Source organism: Girardinichthys multiradiatus, chromosome 7 (assembly GCF_021462225.1).
Source record: "Girardinichthys multiradiatus isolate DD_20200921_A chromosome 7, DD_fGirMul_XY1, whole genome shotgun sequence".
Taxonomy (NCBI): domain Eukaryota; kingdom Metazoa; phylum Chordata; class Actinopteri; order Cyprinodontiformes; family Goodeidae; genus Girardinichthys; species Girardinichthys multiradiatus.
Genome location: NC_061800.1, coordinates 21,518,450 through 21,543,309, shown reverse-complemented (window position 1 = coordinate 21,543,309; position 24,860 = coordinate 21,518,450). Strand labels below are relative to the sequence as shown.

At 42.2% G+C, this 24,860-nt stretch overlaps 1 protein-coding gene across 1 annotated transcript; it reads right to left on the bottom strand.

Annotated features, from left to right (window-relative positions):
- Nucleotides 1-10,279: 10,279 nt before the first annotated feature.
- Nucleotides 10,280-23,755, bottom strand: rpgra (retinitis pigmentosa GTPase regulator a). The gene is made up of 13 exons (XM_047370689.1): nt 23,725-23,755; nt 23,301-23,426; nt 23,104-23,196; nt 21,921-21,983; nt 21,647-21,802; nt 21,418-21,567; nt 21,159-21,317; nt 17,593-17,813; nt 16,870-17,043; nt 16,191-16,400; nt 15,299-15,833; nt 15,143-15,222; nt 10,280-13,511 (listed from the first exon to the last, which is right to left on the bottom strand). Exons 1-13 carry the CDS (start codon nt 23,753-23,755, stop codon nt 10,488-10,490), a joined length of 5,022 nt encoding a protein of 1,673 aa, XP_047226645.1. The 3' UTR covers nt 10,280-10,487.
- Nucleotides 23,756-24,860: the final 1,105 nt, after the last annotated feature.

Genomic DNA, 24,860 nt, shown 5'->3' with positions numbered 1-24,860 from the left:
TCTTGCTCCAGAAACAAGGGAGGATTCTCTTTAAAGCAGGCAGGCCATCCACCGGCATGAGTCAGGGGCAAGAGAAGGAGTGGGGGGGACCAGAGAGAACCAGGGCCTGAGGTTGACAACCAACGTCGTGCTCCTAAATTTAACATATTTTAAGGTGGTTTGAATTTTGCTTTATAACACAAATAATAGATTTCTTTAATTTAAAAAAACAGGACCTTCTGTTATCCATAATGATTCCCCAGTTACCCCTGGCAGATTTAGATATAAAATCATACTCATTCAACCAAAAAGTTTATTTTTGATAAGAAACGAGACACCCCCCCCCCCCCCCCCCTCAGGGGATAACGAAGCAACACAAAATGAGTATCAGTTCTGGAAAATGTGACTGAAGAGTTTTTCTGCACAATTTATTTAGAAGTAGTAGTAGTTCAGGATTGTTGTCCTGCTGGAAGGTGAACATCTGCCTCAGTCTCAAACAGGTTTTTATTCAGGGTTGTCCTGTATCTGCATCCATCCTCCCATCAATTTTTTCAAGCTTCCCTGTTCCTGCTGATGAAAAACATTCCCACAGCATGACACTACCACCACCATGTTTACATACTGCATTTAAAGTTATGTGCAGATTTCAGCTTTCCGACACACATAAAGTGCTGCCCATGTATTTTACTGTATAAAGAACATTTATCAGGTTGTTATTCTGAGCCAAATTTACCTTTTTTTTTACTGTGTCCTGTCCAGCAAAGTAGTACTCAGAATTGTTGTCCGAGTGCCAAGAAGAAGCCCAACAGATTTACTTTCACAAAGTGGAGCATTACGGCTAACACTTTGATGCTCTGCTTGATGTATATAAAAGAAACTTTACTAGAAACTGCTTTGGGATTGTTTCAATTGTTACAGACATGGAGACAGAAACGAAAAGAAAAAAATAAGAAGCAAGACAGAGAGAGGTGGGGTAAAAAGAAAAAAGGGAGAGAAGGAGAACCATCCAGCAGCCACAGTGCAGAAGCCCCAGGGAGCTGCATCGACGAGCCCACAGGCCCTGCTGGCAGCCGTCTACGCCAGAGCAGAACCAGCTTAAACTGATACAGGAGAGGGAGCAGCCCAAGACCCAACCTGACATAAAAACAGGCACAATCACACATTCCCACCCTCATGCGTACACATAAAAAAACTCCCACACGGGAGAAAGAAGCATCAAAATATACAAAAAGCAATCAAGTGAGAGAAAACTACATTATTGTAACAGAAATCAGACAGATGTTCAGACTGCTGTAGCTTTATCATAAACATGGGTGTTAGTGAATAAAATGAGCTTGACTCACATTTATACAGCTCAGAATGTGTTTTTACCAGATTCTTTAGCATAAATGCTCTGCAATAACTGAATCGAAATAGCAAACAGCAATAATGGCAAAAAGAAAAGGATATATTAGCAGCAGAAAATTGGAACAACACAAGTGTGTTTATAGTATTAAATGTGTTTTGGTTTACAAATAAATTATCTCACCTTAATAGCCTGAACTTAGTTCAACTGCACTAATTGCAAAAATGTGCTGTGAATTAAGTTAGTTCAGTTTAAGAGAATCCTACATACAGAATCCTACATCCATAAACAGTGAAAGTGTTCAGTATCAAAAGGTGTATTACAGGTGCATCTCAATAAATAAGTACATTTATTTCAGTTATGTAATTCACAAAGTGAAATTCATGTATATTATGGATTCATTACACACAGATGGATGTATTTCAAGTGTTTACCTCTTAAAGTCAATGATAAACCCAAAATGTAATTTCTCAGAACAAAGAACAAAAAAGGATTAATAAATAATACTGTGTTAAAATTCACAGATAATATCCTGTATCAAATCCAATTTATTTATAAAGCACATTTAAAAACAACAGATTGTTGACTAAAGGGCTGTACGCATCAATAACACAAATAATAAAAATATAAAATAAAACGGACATAAAAACAATGTACAGAGCTGACTCATGGGGCAATAAAAGAAAAGAAAAACAGACTTAAACTGTGTTGAAGGCCAGGGGGAAAAGGCGTCTTTAAAAATGATTTAAAAGAAGACAGCGAAGGTGCCTGCCTAACATGCAGCGGTAACCCGTTCCACAACATAGGAGCTTCAACCGCAAAAGCCCCGTCACCTCTGAGCTTCAGCCTCAACCCTGGAACGGGAGCAGCTGTTCAGCTGACCTTAGAGACCTTATAGGGTGATACAGTTAAATCAAGTCCAAGAGAAAGTGTGGAGCTATACCATTTAAGCGTTTAAAAACAAATACAGGAATTTTAAAATCAATTATATAGCTCACAGGGAGCCAGTGAAGAGCAGCCAGGACAGGAGTGATGTGTTCACGCCTGTGTGATCGTGTTATAAGACGTGCTGCTGCATTTTGGACAAACTGAAGGCGGCTGAGAGCAGTCTGTCTGACACCGAAGTACAAAACATTACAATAGTCGAGACGTGAGGTAATAAAAGCATGAATGACTCTTTCAAAATCCTGTCTAGAAAGAACTTTTTAAATTTTGGTCACTTGTCTGAATTGAAAAAAGTTCGTTTTTACAACTGAACTTATTTGAGCATCAAATATAATGTCACCGTATAGCTTCACTGCCGAACTATCTCACTTAAGGAGACAGGGAGCCAAGATTCAAATTATGGGCGTCACAAGAGCCATTTGGGTGGAAAAGTATGACCTTAGTCTTCTTTCCATTTAAACTTAGAAAATGTAATGCCATCCAAGCTTTAACTTCGTCCAGACATTTCAGCATATTATGAATGATGTTTGCTTCCTGCTTTCGCAGATGTGGCGATATTAGGTACTATAACCCCAAAACCAAGGTTTATAACAATACTTGTAACAACTGAGATGAGATCCGAATTTACAAAGTCAATTTATTAAATCCTAATTTAAAAATACTTTTAAAATTGTTATCAAAGAGAAAAAAAATAAAACAAAGAAAAACAAAAAAACAAAACACAGGAGCTGACGTTACCGGTCGCAGAACCCAGTACTGATGGACGGCCTCCACTAAACACAGAAAAACAAAAATAACCCTTATTAAAATGGCACCAGACACAGTGAGACAACCCAAACTCAGGAATCACAGCACACAAAGGAGGAAGACACCATCACCACACCAGCACCACCACTAGGCCTCAGCTGCAAAAGAAACAATTAATAAATATCATAAACACCCCAGTATAATAAAAAAAAAAAAAAAGCAAAGTAATTTGCAAAATGAACCCAGTAACTTCCCCCAAACTAAGTTAAAAGAGAATTGGGACCAAATGTGGCCCACTAGCCACGCCACAGCAAGATGTGAGCTGGGCGCTCCGATGCCACACCCCAAACAATTCAACCACCGGTAAGAGCCAACCGGGATCCAGACGTAGGAAACAGCTGAGCGTGCTGAAATTCGTCAGCGCAACAGTTCACACAGCAGTCCGGAGACAAAACGGCAGCAATCCAGTTATCAGGAGAGACCTATGAGATTTAATTAGTTGAACTTAGTTGTACAGAAATAAACTACATTCTACGTCGCCTTCTTGCATCGTCACCCCGACGATGGCTAATTCAAAGCTAATACTATCTGTTAATTCCAAGGTCTAAACATGGCCGAAACAGTTGACAAAGATACTGAACAGCCCCCAGGATGAATGTCTAATGCTGGCCTTGGGAGATGGTGCACATTAGAATGCTGACCAGCAGTTGAACGTGAGGACCTATGCAAAGCCACTGGGTGATCATAGCCAGAGACGTAGAGGCTCCGGTAGATACTGCTGGTTCAAGAGGTGACCTCACTTCTTGGGATGCTGTTTGAGGCACTGAGCTACTAGAAGGTAGGGCGGAAGCAACACCCAGGGGTTGCTGTTCACAAACAAACAGATCATAATCAAATGGGCCCTCATCTTCAGATGCTGACTTTTCTGCAGGAGGTAATTTATGGGGAGGAATGTGATCTGGAGGAACAACGCCAATTACAGGCTTTAGCATGGTACGGTGCACTTGTCTCACTTTAGTCTGGTCATCCACCAGCACAATAGTGTAGACACAGCCACCCTCGTTAAGCACCCTCAACACTTTGTACTTCACAGAGCTCCATCGATCCCTCATCTTATGAGGCCCCCTAGCACTAAAATCACGCAAAAATACCAACTGTCCTTCATTTAATGGCAGATGTTTCACATGGGCATCATGGGCCTGTCTCCGACAACCTGCAGCCTGTTTCAAGTGCTCCCTGGTCCCATCAAAGACTACCTGCAATTGAGCTTGATGCTCTTGGACCCACTCATACACAGAACCACCAACTGGACTCTCAACTCTACCCAGTAGAAAATCTAGAGGCAGTCTAGGTTCCTGACCAAACAAAAGAAATGGTGCCTCTCCAGTAGACTGATGAGTTGTGTTTTAACACTCAAGAACCTGTGGCAAACAAGCATGCCAGTCTCTTTTCCGGGACACAGGCAGTGTTCGCAACAGGTTGTGAAGCGTGCGATGAAAGCGCCCACATTGGCCATTGCCTTCTGGGTGATATGGAGTGGTATGTGATTTTACAATACCATACAAAATACACAACTGCTGGATAAGGGGGCTTTCAAAATTACGACCCTGGTCAGAATGTAACCGAGCAGGAACACCAAACTTGTAAAACCATTCAGACACCAAAACCTTGGCCACAGTGGCAGCCCGCCGATCCCGTGTGGGGACTGCAACTGTGTATTTACTGAAAGTGTCTGTCAAGACCAACACATTTTCCAAACCATTTTGAATGAGCTCTAATGTGGTATAATCAATGGCCAAAATTTCATTAGGGCGCGATGCCAGTAGATATCCCGTGTAGCCATAAGCTTTAGGATGGACATCCTTTGCCACTTGGCACCTCTCACAAGCCTGGTACCATTGGGCCACAGCAGAGGTCATATGAGGCCAGTAACACTGAGAACGGAGGAGTGCCAGCGTTCGCTTCACTCCCTGGTGTCCATGTTCTTTGTGGACTTTGGTTAAAACATCTTTAATGAGCTCACTTGGCAACAACAACTGGAACAAAGTATCCACACCATCCGATCTAAATATCTTTCGATAGAGAATTCCATAACTCGACAAGGCGAACCCACTACCGGACCAAAACCAATGTGGGCTGGGACAGCTGTGCCCACTCCACTGGGACGCTGCCATTTTTTCCAAGACACCAACAGTTCCTGAAGCACAGGGTCAGCCTGCAGCAACACACAAAGTTCAGCAGTAGTATACTGTGGCATAGCTGCGACAACCACTTGCGTTGCCTCAACCTTTTCCAACCTCAAAGCTTTCTGCAACGCTTTAGGCATAGCTGTACCTGGAAACATGGTTTCCACATCTAGTGGGTCAGGTGGATGCTGAGGAGAAAGTGCATCAGCATTTGTATTACACCAACCTAACCGATCAGAGGAATGTCATGAGCTATCACATCAGTACAGCCCAGGTCGCCATCATAAGAGGAGAACACTGGCATATACAGGTCCTTCTCAAAATATTAGCATATTGTGATAAAGTTCATTATTTTCCATAATGTCATGATGAAAATGTAACATTCATATATTTTAGATTCATTGCACACTAACTGAAATATTTCAGGTCTTTTATTGTCTTAATACGGATGATTTTGGCATACAGCTCATGAAAACCCAAAATTCCTATCTCACAAAATTAGCATATCATTAAAAGGGTCTCTAAACGAGCTATGAACCTAATCGTCTGAATCAACGAGTTAACTCTAAACATCTGCAAAAGATTCCTGAGGCCTTTAAAACTCCCAGCCTGGTTCATCACTCAAAACCCCAATCATGGGTAAGACTGCCGACCTGACTGCTGTCCAGAAGGCCACTATTGACACCCTCAAGCAAGAGGGTAAGACACAGAAAGAAATTTCTGAATGAATAGGCTGTTCCCAGAGTGCTGTATCAAGGCACTTCAGTGGGAAGTCTGTGGGAAGGAAAAAGTGTGGCAGAAAACGCTGCACAATGAGAAGAGGTGACCGGACCCTGAGGAAGATTGTGGAGAAGGGCCGATTCCAGACCTTGGGGAACCTGCGGAAGCAGTGGACTGAGTCTGGAGTAGAAACATCCAGAGCCAGCAAATTCTGCATGTCATTCGGAAATCAAGGTGCCAGAGTCTGGAGGAAGACTGGGGAGAAGGAAATGCCAAAATGCCAGAAGTCCAGTGTCAAGTACCCACAGTCAGTGATGGTCTGGGGTGCCGTGTCAGCTGCTGGTGTTGGTCCACTGTGTTTTATCAAGGGCAGGGTCAATGCAGCCAGCTATCAGGAGATTTTGGAGCACTTCATGCTTCCATCTGCTGAAAAGCTTTATGGAGATGAAGATTTCATTTTTCAGCACGACCTGGCACCTGCTCACAGTGCCAAAACCACTGGTAAATGGTTTACTGACCATGGTATCACTGTGCTCAATTGGCCTGCCAACTCTCCTGACCTGAACCCCATAGAGAATTTGTGGGATATTGTGAAGAGAACGTTGAGAGACTCAAGACCCAACACTCTGGATGAGCTAAAGGCCGCTATCGAAGCATCCTGGGCCTCCATAAGACCTCAGCAGTGCCACAGGCTGATTGCCTCCATGCCACGCCGCACTGAAGCAGTCATTTCTGCAAAAGGATTCCCGACCAAGTATTGAGTGCATAACTGTACATGATTATTTGAAGGTTGACGTTTTTTGTATTAAAAACACTTTTCTTTTATTGGTCGGATGAAATATGCTAATTTTGTGAGATAGGAATTTTGGGTTTTCATGAGCTGTATGCCAAAATCATCCATATGAAGACAATAAAAGACCTGAAATATTTCAGTTAGTGTGCAATGAATCTAAAATATATGAATGTTACATTTTCATCATGACATTATGGAAAATAATGAACTTTATCACAATATGCTAATATTTTGAGAAGGACCTGTACTGATGGAGCAAAGATCTTACCCGACCCTGTTCTTCCACAGAAAGGGACGACAAATCCAAGTCCTCCACCTGCTGCTGCACATTCACTGAGTCTGTCTTACCCAGCATTGTAGCAACTTTGACTGGGACCTCAGTGATTCCTGAAAGGAGGCTAATAACATTGACAACATTCAATGTACCCATAACAGTGCGGGGATGTAACACCATCTCAGTTGAACTAACATTAATGACAGGCACATAACCTGTACCCCCAATTACCTGAACCAAGCAACCCAGAAGGCAACCCAGAGTCCAAAGGTTCAAACAGAGCAGTAGAGCCAGAGTACTCCTCAGAACATGTGGCAGCCAGAATTTTCATGACTCCACCAGGAATCCGACAGCCCTTTTTACCCCTGACCTAAACCCGTCCTGGACTATGCCTAGGTTCTTATGAACAAACAGACTGGCACCACTGCAATGAGACTTTTGCAAATCCTAATTTAAAAATACTCTTAAAATACTTGTTATCAAAGAGAAAAAAATTAATAAAACAAAGAAAAACAAAAAAAACCCACAAGAGCTGAGGTTACCGGTCGCAGGACCCAGTACTGAGGGACGGCCTCCACTAAACACAAAAAAAACAAAAATAACCCTTATTAAAATGGCACCAGACACAGTGAGACAACCCAAACTCAGGAATCACGGCACACAAAGGAGGAAGACACCATCACCACACCAGCACCACCACTAGGCCTCAGCTGCAAAAGAAACAACAATTAATAAATATCATGAACACCCCAGTATAATAAAAAAAAAAATGAAGTAAGTTACAAAATAAAGCAATATAAACCCAGTAACGTCCCCCAAACTAAGTTAAGAGAGGATTGGGACCAAATGCGGCCCACTAGCCACGCCACAGCGGGATGTGAGCTGGGCGCTCCGATGCCACACCCCAAACAATTCAACCACCGGTAAGAGGCACCGGGATCCAGACGTAGGAAACAGCCGAGCGTGCTGAAATTCGGCGATGGAACAGTTCACACAGCAGTCTGGAGACAAAACAGCAGCAATCTAGTTATCAGGAGAGACCTATGAGATTTAATTAGTTAATCACTAGTTCATAATTGTCCACCTGCCGATCCACACAGCCGCGCACACACACGCACAGAAGGAGGAAGAGGAGAAGCAGCACTGTGGCGTTCACCTAAAATCATACTAAACTTAGTTTTTGTACAAAGATCAGCCATAGTGCAGCAAGAGAGAACACCTACCACAAGGAAATCAAAGCCGCATATACCACACTTTGCGATGTCACTCGTTTGCACCCAAGTGCAACAAGACGCGAGCCACTCAGTGGAAGCGCGCATGAGACATGCGTCTCGGAGGCGTGGGGCGGCTTCTTTTATACCACACCCACTTGAGTCAACCGGATGTTCTTACCGGAAGTTAGTTGTACCGAAATAAACATCTCTATACCACTACACAGAGGAAAGTAAACTTGGCAGTCATCAGCATATCAGTGAAAGGACATACCGAGTTTCTGAAAAACTGAACCCAAGAGCAGGAGATATAATGAAAAAAAAGGGGACCCAATATAGAACCCTGAGGCACCCCACAACCAAGGGACACAGTTGAAGACATGAAGTCATTTACACTGACACAAAAGGTTCTGTTAGGTAAGACGAAAACCATTGTAGAGCATTGCATTTAATGCCAACAGTGTTCAAGACAAGAAATTAAAATGCTATGATTCACTGTGTCAAAGGCCTCCGTAAGGTCTAAAAACACAAGAATAACATAATTACCCACATCAGTAGCTAAAAATATATAATTAAAAACCCTTAAAAGAGCATATTCAGTGCTGTGAAACTTCTTAAAACATGATTGAAACACTTCACGAATTCCATTTCTCTCCAGATATGTATTTAGTTGTATAAAAATAACTTTCTCCAGTATTTTTGAAAGCATATTCATTCAAAGTTAAGTGGAAGGAAAAACGTTATAGTCAAAATATGGGCTTAAAATAGACTTCTCTGTGTGTATCTATGTATTTGACGGATATTTTGCATAAATTGCTGAAATAAATACATTTTTCTATTATATTCTTATTTATTGAGATAAAGGCAGATTAGCTTAGAAATGTACTGAGGCCAGGCACATGTTTCTATGGGTGGTGTGATGTATTATTGATTGTACTGTTTTTCTGGTCATGTGCCATCTGGTGTAACACTAGTAACAGTTTAAAACTGTAACTGGTTGAGTTTGAGGGTGATCATAGACTCAACATACAAGGGTTAGACAATTAAACTGAAACACCTAGTTTTAGACCACAATAATTTATTAGTATGGTGTAGGGCCTCCTTTTGCGGCCAATACAGCGTCAATTCGTATTGGGAGTGACATATACAAGTCCTGCAACGTGGTCAGAGGGATTTTAAGCCATTCTTCTTGCAGGATAGATAGTGGCCAGGTCACTACATGATACTGGTGGAGGAAAACGTTTCCTGACTCTCTCCTCCAAAACGCAACAAAGTGGCTCAATAATATTTAGATCTGGTGACTGTGCAGGCCATGGGAGATGTTCAACTTCACTTTCATGTTCATCAAACCAATCTTTCACCAGTCTTGCTGTGTGTATTGGTGCATTGTCATCCTGATACACAGCACCGCCTTCAGGATACAATGTTTGAACCATTGGATGCCCATGGTCCTCAAGAATAGTTCGGTAGTCCTTGGCAGTGACGCGCCCATCTAGCACAAGTATTGGGCCAAGGGAATGCCATGATATGGCAGCCCAAACCATCACTGATCCACCCCCATGCTTCACTCTGGGCATGCAACAGTCTGGGTGGTACGCTTCTTTGGGGCTTCTCCACACCGTAACTCTCCCGGATGTGGGGAAAACAGTAAAGGTGGACTCATCAGAGAACAATACATGTTTCACATTGTCCACAGTCCAAGATTTGTGCTCCTTGCACCATTGAAACTGACGTTTGGCATTGGCATGAGTGACCAAAGGTTTGGTTATAGCAGCCCAACCGTGTATATTGACCCTGTGGAGCTCCCGACGGACAGTTCTGGTGGAAACAGGAGAGTTGAGGTGCACATTTAATTCTGCCGTGATTTGGGCAGCCGTGGTTTTATGTTTTTTGGATACAATCCGGGTTAGTACCCGAACATCCCTTTCAGACAGCTTCCTCTTGCGTCCACAGTTAATCCTGTTGGATGTGGTTCGTCCTTCTTGGTGGTATGCTGATATTACCCTGGATACCGTGGCTCTTGATACATCACAAAGACTTGCTGTCTTGGTCACAGATGCGCCAGCAAGACAGCAAGACGTGCACCAACAATTTGTCTTCTTTTGATCTTCTCATCAAACACTGTTTACTGCCTTTCTTCCAAACATGGCCACTTCTGGTCAGTGAAAATTCAAGATGGCCACGGACGAGTGTTCAACCTAAGGCATGGAAGCCTTAGTTCACAAAGCAGTGTGTGTCACCTTGGTGACAGCATCCTTTTCTTCCTCTATCTGTAGATGAGAAAGTGTCACTGCAGGTCCAGGTACTGAGGCAGAACATTGTTCCAGAACTGCTGGGAGTCTTCCGGTCTCTTCTCTGCAGCTCTCTGCTTGCTCCTCGAGGCTGGTCTGGGAGCTTCCTTCTGTTTAACCGAAGAAGATGCCGCAGGAGTCAATGACTGTGGCTCCTCTCTTTTTGGTCTTGTTAAGTTCTCTCTCTTCTTCTTTTTCTTCTCCTTTGTCTTTTGTACTTCTTTCTCTTCAACTTCTTTTCCTTCATCCTCTTCTTCCTCTTCTTCCTCATCTTCTTCTGTTTGTTCTTCATCCCCATCTTTTTCCTCTCCTTCTTCCTCATCTTCCGTTTGTTCTTCATCTCCATTGTTTTCCTCCTCTTCCTCTCCTTCTGCCTCTTGTTCTTCTTCTTCTTCCTCTTCCTCATCGTCTTCCGTTTGTTCTTCTCCATTGTTTTCATCATCTTCCTCTCCTTCCTCCTCCTCTTCATGTTCATCTTGTTCTTGCTTTCCATCTTCTTCCTCCTCATCATCTTCTTCTCCCTGTTCCTCACACTCCTTTCCTTTTTCCTCGCTTGCTTCCCCTTCTTCATGGTCATCTTCACTATCTTCTTCTTCAGAAGCAGAGCTGCTTTCCTCATTTTCCTCATCTTCTCTTGTGTTTTTCTCTTCCTTCTCACTGTTGCTCTCTTCCTCTATGGCCTCATCTTCCTCCTTTGCTCTGCCCCCCAGTTTCCCCTCCTCATTTTCCTCCTCTGTGCTCTCTCCCTCCCCTTCTCCTTCCTCCTCATCCTCTGTAGCCTCCTGTTCAGCTTCTTCATCATTTGTGGAAAGTTCTCCTTCCTCTTCCTCCTGAATGTCTTCATCACCATCATCCTCCCCTCCACTCTCATCTTTCCCTGTTTCCTGCTCCTCTTCGGATTGCCTCAGTTCCTCACCTTCTTCTTCTTCAGGTTCCTCTTCTTCCTCGCTTTTATCAGACACTACAGTGCTACTTCCATCCCTGTCCTCCTCTTCCTCCTTTTCACTTTCACTATCTTCTTGCTCTGATCCATCACTGCTTTTTTCTTCTTCATCACCACTAACCTCACCATCTTCCTCTCTTTTACCCTCCTCATCACTTTGCTCCTCACTTCTACTTTCATCTTCCCCAGCTGCCTCACTCACTTCAGAATGAGTCACTTCTTCACCCGTTTCCATGCTGCTTTCCTCTTCCTCACTTTCAGAATCTGTTGTGTCACTATTGTTGCTTTCTTCACCTTCTCCCTGAAAGCTGCCCTCACTCTCCCCTTCCTCTGAGTCGCTATTTTGCTCTTCATCCTCCTCTTCAGGTTCAGTCTCCTCTGCAGCTCCCATACCAACACAGCTTTCTCCTTTCTCATCATTGTTTTCCACTTCACTTCCTAACTCTTCATTATCTTCCTTATGTTCCTCATTGCCAGTGTTTGTTATAATCATTTTGGAATCATCATCCTTCTCAGAGCTTTCCTCTTCTCCTCCATGTTCATTTTCAGAAGTTTCCTTATTCCTGATCTTCTCTGGTGGTTCCTGCTCTAATGGATCATTAAATTCTTCCTCATGCGCAACATCTCCTAAATCTGATAAGATGCTCATTTGAGCATCCTTCTGTGTGCTGTCATCTCTTTCCTCTGAATCAGAATGCAAAGTTGTAGAGGAGAAGGAAGGGTGCATAATTGCACTCTGCTTTGTGAACTGTTTGGCGTTAAGGGGTGTTTTAGGTTCTGTAGAGGCACCTCTGTCACGATCAGCCTGGAAAGCCTCCACATAAGTCATGGCCTCGTCGAGGAGGCTGATAGCTGCACCAGCGATCCCTGCAGCAGGGAAAAGAGACGATGCGTCGCTCACAATTTCTCCCCACATTTGTTTTCTTTCATGCAGGTCTTCAACCTCTCTTTTTTCCTTTTCAGGTGCAGGAGTTTCTGCAGCAGCCCGGTCAGAGGATTGCAAGGATTTAGCTCTGCTGACAGAAAGCCCATTGGTTCTTTTAGGGCTTTGTGAGGAAACTACACCACTGGAGATTTCAGAAGTTTCTTCACGCTGTGATGCCAGCAAGCTGGAAGCTTCAGTCTTTTTAATCCTTGGCTCGGCTTTGCTCTTAAGTTCTGAGTCCATATTAACACCGTTGTCTGTCCCTCTTTTTGTTTTGTATCTCTGTTTAACTTTAGTATTTTCATCTTTATTTTTCTTCTTCTTTTGAAGCAAGTTCTGTTTTTCTGACGTTCTGCCTTTAACTCCTCCAGTTGTGTTTTTTGCAAAGATAAAACCATCCTTGTCACCTTTTTTGATGTTTTTACTTCCAGCAGAAGGTTTTTTAGCATGCTTGCTTTGATGTTTGTCTGGTTTGGGTTTTATCGCCTTCACAGGTGTAGATTTCACACTCAGAGTCTCAGCCTGAGAAAGCTTGGTAATTTCAGGTCTTTGTGATTTTACAGCCAATGCTGTGCTTTGAATACATGTCACTAAAGATTCAACCTTATTCTTTTTTGGAGTCACTTCAGCAGGTCTGAGATCAGTGCTTTTATTTTGGATTACGGCATCGTCCTTTGAGACGTTTTCAGTGGATGTTAAACTACTTATCTCCCTATTATCTGCCACTATTAGTTTTGGGCTTGTTGTGTCTGAAGCGGATGATATTTTCTTTCTTTTTGGAGTAACTTTCACTTCTTTCTTAAAAAAGGGCACTGTCACTTGATTTTTTTCATAATGTTTCTTTACTTTGGTCGTTGCTTTCTGCACAGGTTGTTGTGTTGTTGCACTTCTCTTGTCATGTTTTGTCGATTTAAAGTTATAGACCTTCATTTTGTCTTCTTTTACATCTGGAGGTTTTGTTTTACTGTTGTTAATTTTCTGATCATTTTGAGATGTGACTTGTGCTTTTTTCTTCCTGCTCTTGAGTGATGACACTTCTTCCTTTCTGGAGATGGAGCCTCTCAGAAGCCTTTTAGGAGAGCTTTGGACACTGTTCTGGTCTGCATGCACCTCTGGCTCTTTTGCAATTTGAACTCCCCCAGTTTTGTTTTCCTACAATGACAACATTGAATTATTTATTTGATTAAAACCTGAGCTACAAACTGTACTATCATCTAATCTGTTTGTTTAGCCAGTGCATAAAATATAATAATTATTAATAGACCTTTTAGAAAACAAAATTCCATTGCTAGAGTATTTATGTAAGGTTAAAATGAAATACAATTTTGTGCAAAACAATTGCAGCATTGTCTCTAAACTCCTTATGAGTATATAAAAAATAACGAAAGAGCAGAGGTTGTTATGCTAGGACCAAAATTGTTGCTGGCTTTATTGCATCTTGTAAAATTAATCATATCCTTTGAACTTTTTCACATTTTCTCACAATACAATGAAAAATGTCTAACTTTTTTATTGAGATTTACGTGATGAATCAACACAAAGTACTTTATAATTACAAATTAGAAGCAAAAGGGTACATACTTTTTCAAAATTTTTACAAGATAAATCTGAAGATTATTTTTATTTTGCCCCCTTTGCTCTAATACCCCTAATTTAGAAGTCATCTAATTAGCCAAAAGAGTCCACCAGTGTGTAATTTTAACCCCAGTATGAAGCTGTTAGTGAACAAACAGCTTCATCAAGACCAAGGAACACAGCCGACAGATCAGGGATAAAGTGGTGGAGAAGTTTAAAGCAGGGTTAGGTTATAAAACAATATAACAAGCTTTCAACCTCACACTGAGCATTGTTCAACTCATGCAAGACAACTATTAGTCGTTTACTTCATAAATCTGGACTTTATGGAAGAATGGCAAGGAGAAAGCCATTGTTGAAAGAAATAGATTTAGCCAAATACAGCTCAATTTGAGATGAAAAAATACTGTAATAGGCTGCAAAAGTATTGAGACTTGGGCAGGATGCTGTCACTTTCAGAAACAAGTTTACTATACAAGTGGAGGCAACTGTAAAATATTACAGGAAAGCCCGGGTCATTGAAAGCAAAATATGAAGAAATTATGCATAGTTTAAAATTTTTGCAGAGAAGTCTACATTTCTGCCATTTCAGACGCTATTTAGCTTATTTTTAATCTGTCAAATTTAAAGCTCATACAGAATCAAACATGCCTGTCGCCGCTGTACACACTGACCCCTTCCATATGAGAAAGGACTGGATTACTGAGCCCCACATGTTGGACAAACTTCCTGCACACAACAACGCAGGAGACTCCGTCAGTGCTTGTGTGTGTGTGTGTGCGCGTGTGTCTATACATTCCTGAGCCTGAATACAAAAAAATGTGTGGCTTGAGACAGGCTGGAAGTAATAAACTAAAATTTAAAAAGCTTAATTTGTTTAGAAAACTCAGAAATCGAAATGCAATTGAGCATTTCACTTCAGTTTTAAATTAAGTGGAAAGCTGCTGTGCACCCATGGGCTTTCCAGAACACACACACACACATATACAGTATTATATGCTGAGGTATGCAGATTTCCTGGAAAAGTCAGTGAGTGTTTAACTCTGCTGCTTCCTGCCCTGGAGTGCTTATAATTTAGAGCAGAAAGAAGAAGCCAGAGGAGGATAATAACACTCAGCAAGACTATGTTTTAATGACTGTGTTCCATATTTATCTCTTCCATTAAACATTATACCCTTGCATAAGCTAATAAAAAACTCTTCTCTTACCTTATAAGGGAAAAAATCCACATGGTTCACCTTATCTTCCACATCTTGAAAGATTAGTTGTCCCATTAAAGCTTCTCCCTCTGAAACAAAAGATAGGACTTCATTAAGTGCGGATACTTTAGTTACTTGCTTCGTGAATGTATTAGTTTAAGATACCTGTTTGTTGTCTTTCCTGATTCAGGTTATTATCAGAAACATGGATGAGGGGTCTATTAGGGCTGCAGGATTTGTTAGGTGGTAAAGCATCAGACGGTTTGTCATTTAAGACATTTTCACCCTTTCCTGCTCTGCATGCTGCACTCTTCAAAGCTTTTTTAGTATGGGCAGGACTGCTTGATTTAGTATTAGCTATAGATGTGGATGAAGATACAGGAGAAGGCAGCTTTTTGGATTTGGACCAGGAGGAAGCAGCGGTGGAGGGTCTACTCTGACACGTGTAAGATGATTGTGAACGTGGGCTTGACAGCCTGGAGGATACCCCGGCACTCCGAGAGGATACGGACTGAGATCTGGGGGATAAAAGCAGGCTTGCTGTTGCTGCTTTGGGGGCGGATGGGGGGGTGTGAGCATCCCTTGGAAAGAGTTTCAGGTTTTGGATAGTTGTAGACGTCTGCCAGGAGGTACTGAGGAAGCCAGGGTTAAGACGAGGGTGGTTCTGAGGCAATTCTCCAAAAAGCTCAACAAAATTCTTCTGAAAGGCAAAAGAATCAGAGTTAATGTTTTGAAATTCATCTCTACAGCCTCCTCAATGTGCCACTACAGTAGATCTGAAAAATCTGTGTAATACCTCTCCCTACTGGAGCTAAACTGTGAGCGCATGAGAATGAGAAAAATTTCCTAATATAAATGAAGTTACATTTTATTAAATTAGGAAGTAAATACCTCAGTATTGTTTTTATTTATTATTGAAGGTGTTTTAGCAGAATGCATGTGTAAAATTGAAAAATTTAGTCATTACAGAGGATTGTGAAGGAAATTCCGTGTTTTTTTTCAAGACATCCCACATGATGGTGATTGTAAAATGAGCCGTGAGGTGTTGGGTTCTCACTTTTTCTCTATGGCGAGCACGAGCAGCTAGAGCTGAGAGTGGGACCACTGTGGCCGGATCCATGAGAGAGTATTTCAACATGCTTTCAGGGTCTTCTGACTCCCAGAAGAAGTCTGCGATTGTAGTATCCTTCTCTGGCACTATATCCTGACTCTGTGCTCCTGGTCTGGGGACAGCCAGAACCAGTGTGTGGTGATCACCACAGGACACCTAAATATGTGAAGGACACAACATAGTTCCTTTGATTATTGTGCATTCATTTGCTGACACTTGTCTCCTGTGAAAAATGCATAAGATTGGATTAAAGTTGAGCATTTTGGGATTTATTTTCTTTATAAAGAAGTAATGATTTAAAGAAGCAGCAGCCCTCGGGTGCCTACTGAAATTTCTGAAGGCAGTTGGCTGCACTGTTGGTCTAAATAAAAAAAAACTCCAAGAAACGAGGATGTGGCCGTCACCTGAGAAAGTGTGAAAAAAGCATACTGGGTGGGAATTTTTTGCAAGGTACTGTGTTTTGTTTCCTTGTTCATGACACAGAAAAAATAATTATAACAATTCTTACTTTTTAAGGTATTTTTAAATTAATATTTTCAAGGGTGTGTAACACTTTCCTCTTTCCTTAAAACAAAATCTCTGACTCACAAGTTACCTGACACCCTTCTGCACAGCCTTGACTTACCAACTGCACCCTGTACTTCAGAAAACGCGTGCACAGTGTTGGGCTGAACTGGTTAATGAAGTTCTCTTCCTGTAACCCCAGTTTTCCATAACGGCCATCACCAAATGTGTAGAGCAGCCCAGCCTCTGTGGAGGACAAAGACAAGTTCGCTTCATCTGACAACAAAATAAATTCCTATTTAATAGATAGTAAAGAAAACACCACGTCAACACTGAAAGTCTTTTGTGTTGTTTTTCCTGTCTTGCTCTTAAAATTTTAGACTAATTAACTGATTACTGTTTGTTTTATATGCTAGTTGCACTAAATTAACCTACTTTATGTTGAATATTTACAAGTTTTGTTTATACTGTATATATAATAAAAGCTTTGGTTCTTGTGCCCCAGAGAAGCAAAACCTTTCAAAATAACTAGCTTGGAACATGGCAGACATACCGTTATCAGGATTTTTAAGGTCTTAGGACTGTACAGGATTAAAAACATTGTAAATTTAACAGAAACGCAGTTTGGAGTTTTGTGAAGGGTTACAAGCAGTCAGTATCTTAACCATAGTAAGTTTCATAGAGTAAGTTAATCATAGTAAGTAAGCTTTTAGACTTGTCAAACCAACAACTTGTGAGAGTGGAGTTAACATCAAAGTGGATTTCTGTCATTTTACAATAACTTTACAATAACATACCGACTGCTCATAACTGCTCTGCACACCACTACTAAAACATCTGATTATAATGTTTCTGCTACATCAAATATGCATGCAGGGCTACAAAGATGATAGCTGAAAGCTGGTTGACTTGTGATCACAGCGGTGTGGTTTTCTCCGCAGGCAATGTGTTTGGGGCAGCTGTTGTGAAAGTGCTCCAGAGGTTTTGGCAAATGAAGTTCAAACTGAAACGTCCCATGGCCGAGCTGACCGTACTGACCCCTCCCGAAAGTGTACACTTCCTCCTCTGGCACAGAAAAACAAATGTGACAACACAAAGAAGAGAAATGTAACTAATTACAAGTAATAGTCAATTTACTTATCTTCTGTAATCAAAGTATAAATCAGTTGTGTTTGTACTTAAATACGATAGAGAGATGCAGAGCCTGAAAGGCAGATTCTTGAAATACAATTCTCAACCAAATATTGTGTTCAAGCAGTCCTTTGCAGTTGTGATATTGCATACACTGATTTTGTAATGACAATTTGAATTGGATATGTTATGCAGCTCTAAAGTAACCCAAACACACATCAACATGATCCTCTTTTCCCAACTGTCAAACATAATGGCGGTGGGGTGGTGGTTTGGACTTATTTTACAGCCACAGACCATGATCATCTTACAGGCATTGGGACAACCATAAGAACCTCTGCTTAGCAAATGTTAGGTCATCTGTCCAACTGCAGGAGCTTGTTGTGCTGCAAAATGTGTTTTTATAAATTATGTAATCATTTTGTCTACTTCCTTTTTTCCAATAACTGTACTGACTGTTAAATAAATAATGTTTTCTCATACTGCTTTATAATTGAGGTTTTGAATGTTTGTGCTATTTGTGGTTTTTTGTATATTCTTACATGATGACAGTAATACCTTTGCTCAAAGAAGGATCTCAAAACTAATCACATATTAGCTAAAATACTTATTAGGTCTGCAACCAGTGGCTCTGGTCAAAAATGCAAAAGAAATGGCAGTATTTTTACATACACAAGTGCCAAAAAAATAACATTTTTACAGTTTTCTGTGTTTTTAGGCAATATCTACATTTCATCTACAAATGGTACAAGTAAAACACTGACATTTTAGTGTTAGTAGGCCACAAACCACCTGTTTTTAACAAATTTTCCACAAATATAAAATGTTGACCTAAATCATTATATTAAATTTTTCTAAAACCTCAAAGAAGCCATAACATTTTTTTATTTTTTTTTATTTAACCATCACAATATTAACTTTACATGCTGCCCCTTTATTACCACCATCAGAGACGCTTATCACGCTGTCCCACGTGCTGCACTGGGCCAATCCGACCACATCATGGTCCACCTGATTCCTGCATACAGGCAGAAACTAAAGCTCTGCAAACCTGTTGTGAGGACGACAAGGAAGTGGAGCAGTGAGGCTGTGGAGAATCTCCAGGCGTGTTTAGGCTGTACAGACTGGGATGTGTTCAGGACTACTACCAACAGTCTGGACGAGTACACAGAGGCTGTGACTTCCTACATCAGCTTCTGTGAGGACAGCTGTGTACCATCATGCACCAGGGTGAGTTACAACAACGACAAACCCTGGTTCACAGCTAAACTCAGAAGGTTAAGACTGGATAAGGAAGAGGCCTTCAGGAGTGGGGACAAAGACATATACAGAGAGGCTAAGTACAAGTTTGGCAAGGCAGTGAAAGAGGCCAAACGACTGTACTCTGAGAAGCTCCAAATCCAGTTCTCAGCCAACGACTCTGCGTCTGTCTGGAAAGGGCTCAAGCAAATCACCAACTACAAGCCGAAAGCCCTCCACTCCATCAACGACTGACGCCTCGCCAACGACCTGAACGAGTTCTACTGCCGCTTTGAAGACAAAGGGACAGTCCTGCAACCATCCCCCACGACAACCCCCAACAGCTGCAGCCACAATCCACCACCCCCATCTCTCCAACCTCAAGAGGGGCCTTGGCACCTCCAACCCCCACCCTGAAGTTCCCCCCCACCAGCCCCCTACCCACGCCGAGGACGGCTCTTTCCATCCAGGAGAGGGACGTCAACAAACTCTTCAGGAGACAGAAAGCTGCTGGTCCGAATTCTGTCTCACCAGCCAGCCTGAAGCACTGCGCTGATCAGCTGTCTCCAGTCTTCACAGACATTTTTAACACCTCACTGGAGACATGTCATGTGCCAGCCTGCTTCAAGTCCTCCACCATCGTCCCTGTTCCCAAGACGCCAAGGACCACAGGGCTTAATGACTTCAGACCCGTCGCCCTGACCTCTGTGGTGATGAAGTCCTTTGAGCGCCTTGTGCTCTCACACCTAAAAGACATCACCGACCCCCTCCTGGACCCCCTGCAGTTTGCCTACAGAGCCAACAGGTCTGTAGATGATGCAGTCAACCTAGCCCTTCACTTCATCCTCCAGCACCTGGACTCCACAGGAACCTACGCCAGGATCCTGTTTGTGGATTTCAGCTCTGCCTTCAACACCATCGTCCCAGTTCTGCTACAGGAGAAGCTCTCCAAGCTGAGTGTGCCCGACTCCACCTGCAGGTGGATCACTGACTTCCTGTCTGACAGGAAGCAGCGCGTGAGGCTGGGGAAGCACGTCTCTGACTCCCTGACCATCAGCACTGGTTCCCCCCAAGGCTGTGTTCTCTCTCCTCTGCTCTTCTCCCTGTACACCAACAGCTGCACCTCCAGTCACCAGTCTGTCAAGCTTCTGAAGTTTGCGGACGACACCACCCTGATCGGACTCATCTCTGATGGTGACGAGTCCGCGTACAGATGGGAGGTGGACCATCTGTTGGACTGGTGCAGCCAGAACAACCTTGAGCTCAACCCTCTAAAGACAGTGGAGATGGTTGTGGACTTCAGGCAGAACCCAGCCCCACCTGCCCCCATCACCCTCTATGACTCCACAATTGACACTGTGGAATCTTTCCGCTTCCTGGGAACCATCATCTCCCAGGATCTCAAGTGGGAGCCAAACATCAGCTCCCTCATCAAGAAAGCCCAGCAGAGGATGTTCTTCCTGCGGCAGCTGAAGAAATTCAACCTGCCAAAGACTATGATGGTGCACTTCTACACAGCCATCATTGAGTCCATCCTCACCTCCTCCATCACCATCTGGTACGCCGCTGCTACAGCCAAGGATAAGGGCAGGCTGCAGCGTGTCATTCGGTCTGCTGAGAAGGTGATTGGCTGCAGTCTACTGTCGCTCCAGGAACTGTAAACCACCCTGACACTCTCCCTTTCCCCCACACCCCCCCTTTTTTGCTGACAGGACACTTGTAACCTGTAACACTATGCGTTACATTAACGCTCAGCTTGGACTCCTGCTTTACTAGCACTGCCATACTTGCACAATGATCACCTGTACTGTTGTATTGCTCTTGCATCTTATACTGCTCTATATTTACTCTCACTCACTTAAAATTGTGCACATATATTTATATTATATTGTTGATATGTTTATACTGTTTAATTTGTATTGTATTGCACTGACTACGCCAAAATAAATTCCTTGTATGTCCACAAACGTACTTGGCAATAAAGCTTTTCTGATTCTGATTCTGATATGTTTTTAGGTGACGTTTATCCCATCAACATACCTGTTAGTGCCACAGTGTGCTCCCCTCCACAGCACACCTGAGTGACACTTCCCATAATGCCTTTTACTTCCTGGGGGATTCTGTGATTGGCTAGCTGCTCCACCTGGAGACCAAGTCGTCCATTTGCACTTTCGCCAAAGGTGTAAAGTCCACCATGAACTGAAACAGAATTATTGATAGACAAAATAACAACAACACAGAGTAAAGTCTGGTCTAACTGGGCCAGAGTGGGTCTGGGTTATGTCCAGCAGGGTCTTACCTGTGACAAACGCTGAGTGGCGATGCCCACAGGAGACCCACATCACAGCCTGCCCCACCTTCAACTCTCTGGGTGCGGCTGCAAACACCTCATCCCCTAAACCAATCTGACCCACAGAGTTGTCTCCCCACATAAACAGCCTCCCATCCTCTGCACACACAGAGTGTAGCAAAACAAACTCATCATATGTGCACATATGATTTTCTTTGTGTTTTATCACTAATCAGACCTGTTAAGGCAGCTGAAGTGCTGCTACCAGCAGCAAGCATTTTGACCGGTGCCAGCTCACAAAATGAACGCAGCAGCTGAAAGGATTTAGTGTTCTTGTGGCCCAAACTGAGCTGTCCCTTCTGGTTCCTACCAGCACCATAGACACAGTCCTGAACTGAAAAAGTGCAAAACAAGATAGGATTCAAAAACACGCCAGGTTAGGGTCTAAATATTATGGTTAAATGGAGACATCTGGCAAATAAATGTTTGAGATTGTTTGTTTTGCATCTCACATGTGCAGACAAGTGTGTGATCTTTCCCACAGGCCACAAGCTTCACCTTTTCAGACTTCAAGGCTGAGAAGGAAACAACCTATTATACCATCGGTTAAGTGTAACGGGGCTAAAATAATTTTCACCTGCATTTTTAAGACGCCATGACAGTAGGATTCAAATTTCCATTGACAAAAGAAAGGTTATTGGTGTTATCATAATTTCTAGAATGTAATGAAACCAATGAATAAATAAAGTTGTAGTCCTGAGAATACCACATTTACAGAGCCTTACACTTGCCTTACACCTTCTCAAAAAGTACTTTCCCTGCATGTGCCACCCTTTAACTTCTTTTTTTTTTTGGCCCACTCTTCTTTACAGAATTGTTTTAATTTAGCTAAATTGGTTGGTTTTAGAGCATGCATGGCTAGTTAAAGGTCATGCCACAACAACTCAATTGGATTTACATCAGTACTTTGACTAGGGCACTCCTAAACCTGCATTTATGAACAAATCTTTGAGCCCTTCATTGGTGGATTTGCAGGTATGCTTTAGCTCAATGACCTGCTGCATAACCTTATTGAGCTTAAAGGTTGTGAACTGATGGCCAAACATTATTCTTTAGGATTTTTCTTTAGAGAGCAGAATTAATGCCTGCATCAATTTTATGAAGATGTTACGGGACACGCATCTTGAGAAAAGCTCAGTTTTTCTCATCAGTCCATAGACCATTTTCCCACAGGTCTTGGAGATCATCAGCATTGCTTTTGGCTATGAAACTCTTTCATAGACGCCATATTTGCTTAGTCTCTTTCTTTTAGTCGAATCATGAACACTGACCTTAACTAAGGCAACTGAGGCCTGCAGGGCTTTAGATGTTGTTATGGATGCTTTTGCGTCCTCTTGGATGAGTCGTTGATGAGCTCTTGGAGACATTTTGGTAGGCCTCCTGAAGAATGTAATCCCTGTTCACTACTATCTCTATTTCTGGCTCCTTTAGCCCACCTACACTTTTCAGATTTTTTAAAAACACACACTAAAACCCTGTATCATTGTCCTTCCACTTCAAAACGATGCACTACCTTGTGTTGAGCTATTATATAAATCCCGCAAAAATACATTGAAGACAGCGGTTGTAGTCACAGGCACCTTACAAGGCACTAGATTATTAATACAACTGATTACATGTGGTCTATGTGGATACCTTTTACAGAGGCTGGTTTATTGGCAGCTGGCTTTATCTTCAGTCCCAGTTGGCCACCAGTATTACCACCAAACATGAGCAACCTTCCATTTTCTGCAGAATTTTTACAGGTGGTTAACTTTTAATTGACTGCAGAAAAAATACATTTTCAGTCACCAAACCAGCTATAACTAGAATGTTTGGAAAGGTGTGTGTACCTGTGATTATAGCAGTGTGCTGATGGCCACAACATATCTCCACTGGATGGTCATTTTTCAACCAGAACTGGCTGGGAACATTGTCAGCAAAGCTGCTCTTCCCAAATGTGAAGATGGCTCCTGTTTCTGAGGAGGGGTAAAAAAAAAAAAAAGAGTCTGTGTGAGTCACCTCTCTGCAGTCGTGACGAACAATGCTTTAAATCTAAGCAGGTCAGCAAGTTACTGCAGTTGTCTAAGTGAACACCGGCCAAATCCCAGCCCAAGCTGCTGTTAACTCTCAGGAGATTTAAGCAGCAGCAGACAGAAATAGCTACAGGTTTACTTTAGAAATACAGAAACTGACACTTTAAGGAAGACAGGATCTCTACTCCTACATATATAGATAAAACTAAGGTGCCGGTTGATGCATTGGGAGTACTCTTACCAGGTATGTCTGCATCGGTCTGCCCAGGCATCTCCTCTGTTATCCCCGTCTGTGCTCCTCTCAGAGCAGCTCCGTGCAGACTGCTGTAGATCAGGGAGAGATCAGGCAGAACTAAGCTGGACTCATGCGGCCCATAAACAAACGCCTATAGAGATCTATAGTTTTTAAAACACCTGATAGTATACATTTGTAATAATAAACAACCTTAAAATAAAATGAAATACATCCTTGTTTTTACAGTACTTTTTAACCTAAAGGGATACGTTAAAAAGACATTTATCATTTAACTTGCTACAGTTTAGACAAAACGCTTTTTTCTAGTTATTAAAACTCCTGTTTTTTGTTTGGGAAACGTCGGACCAAAACCAGGACTATTAAACTATTAAAACTGCTCTAAAGGTTGCATAGTAAAAAAAAAAAAATATATTTAAAACTACTCAAAATAAACATATTTTAGCCCTCCTTCGTGCGGTGGTGACGTCATAGCCATGTTGGACCCAGACACTGCTGCATGTGCTCGAAGCGGTCCTTGGGTCCGCTCCTTTTCCTTTCACCGATAAAACGACTAGAGTCATCCAACCAGCGAGGGAGGAGAAAGCTGACGCCTCTAAGTAGACCAGAAAGGAATGTTATTGTTTATCCTGTAATTTTATGGGCGACCTTTACACCACTAGAGGGTCATGTTGTAAAATTAAGAGCATCTCCAGGGAGATTAATCTATAAATATGATGAACTGAATGCGTAACGTACTGCTAGATCTCTTGCTGTATGTTCAGTGTAATATTGTTAATTATAAAAGGCACTTGTTCTGCCCTATTGACGTGTTTTAGTATCAGCCATCATTCTGGCAATATGTGAGGCTACATGTTATTTAGCTTTGCCACCATTCCTAAATCCGCTGCATTATTTATTTATTATTCGTGCTTATGTCTATTTTTGTGTTTCTTGGTTTTCATGTGTCATTCTCTATAGTTTTCAAACATCCAGAATGCTGAGCACTGGTTTGGTCACGTTTGGTGAGACGTCTTTCTGTGACCTCAGTTCCCAGATAAATTGAAAGCAGCACCGATCATCTGCTGCAGTTTAAATCCCTCTTAGACTCCACCCACTCAGAAGCGCAACGTGCTCCCGGCGTT

Bases quoted from the DNA above. Each gene is read 5' to 3' on its own strand.
- rpgra (XM_047370689.1), bottom strand. From the start codon at position 23,755: ATGCCTGGGCAGACCGATGCAGACATACCTG. The intron at 23,427-23,724 runs GTAAGAGTACTC...ACCCCTCCTCAG, and splicing joins GACCGATGCAGACATACCTG to AAACAGGAGCCATCTTCACA. The intron at 21,568-21,646 runs GTCTGATTAGTG...CTGTGTGTGCAG, and splicing joins CACTTCAGCTGCCTTAACAG to AGGATGGGAGGCTGTTTATG.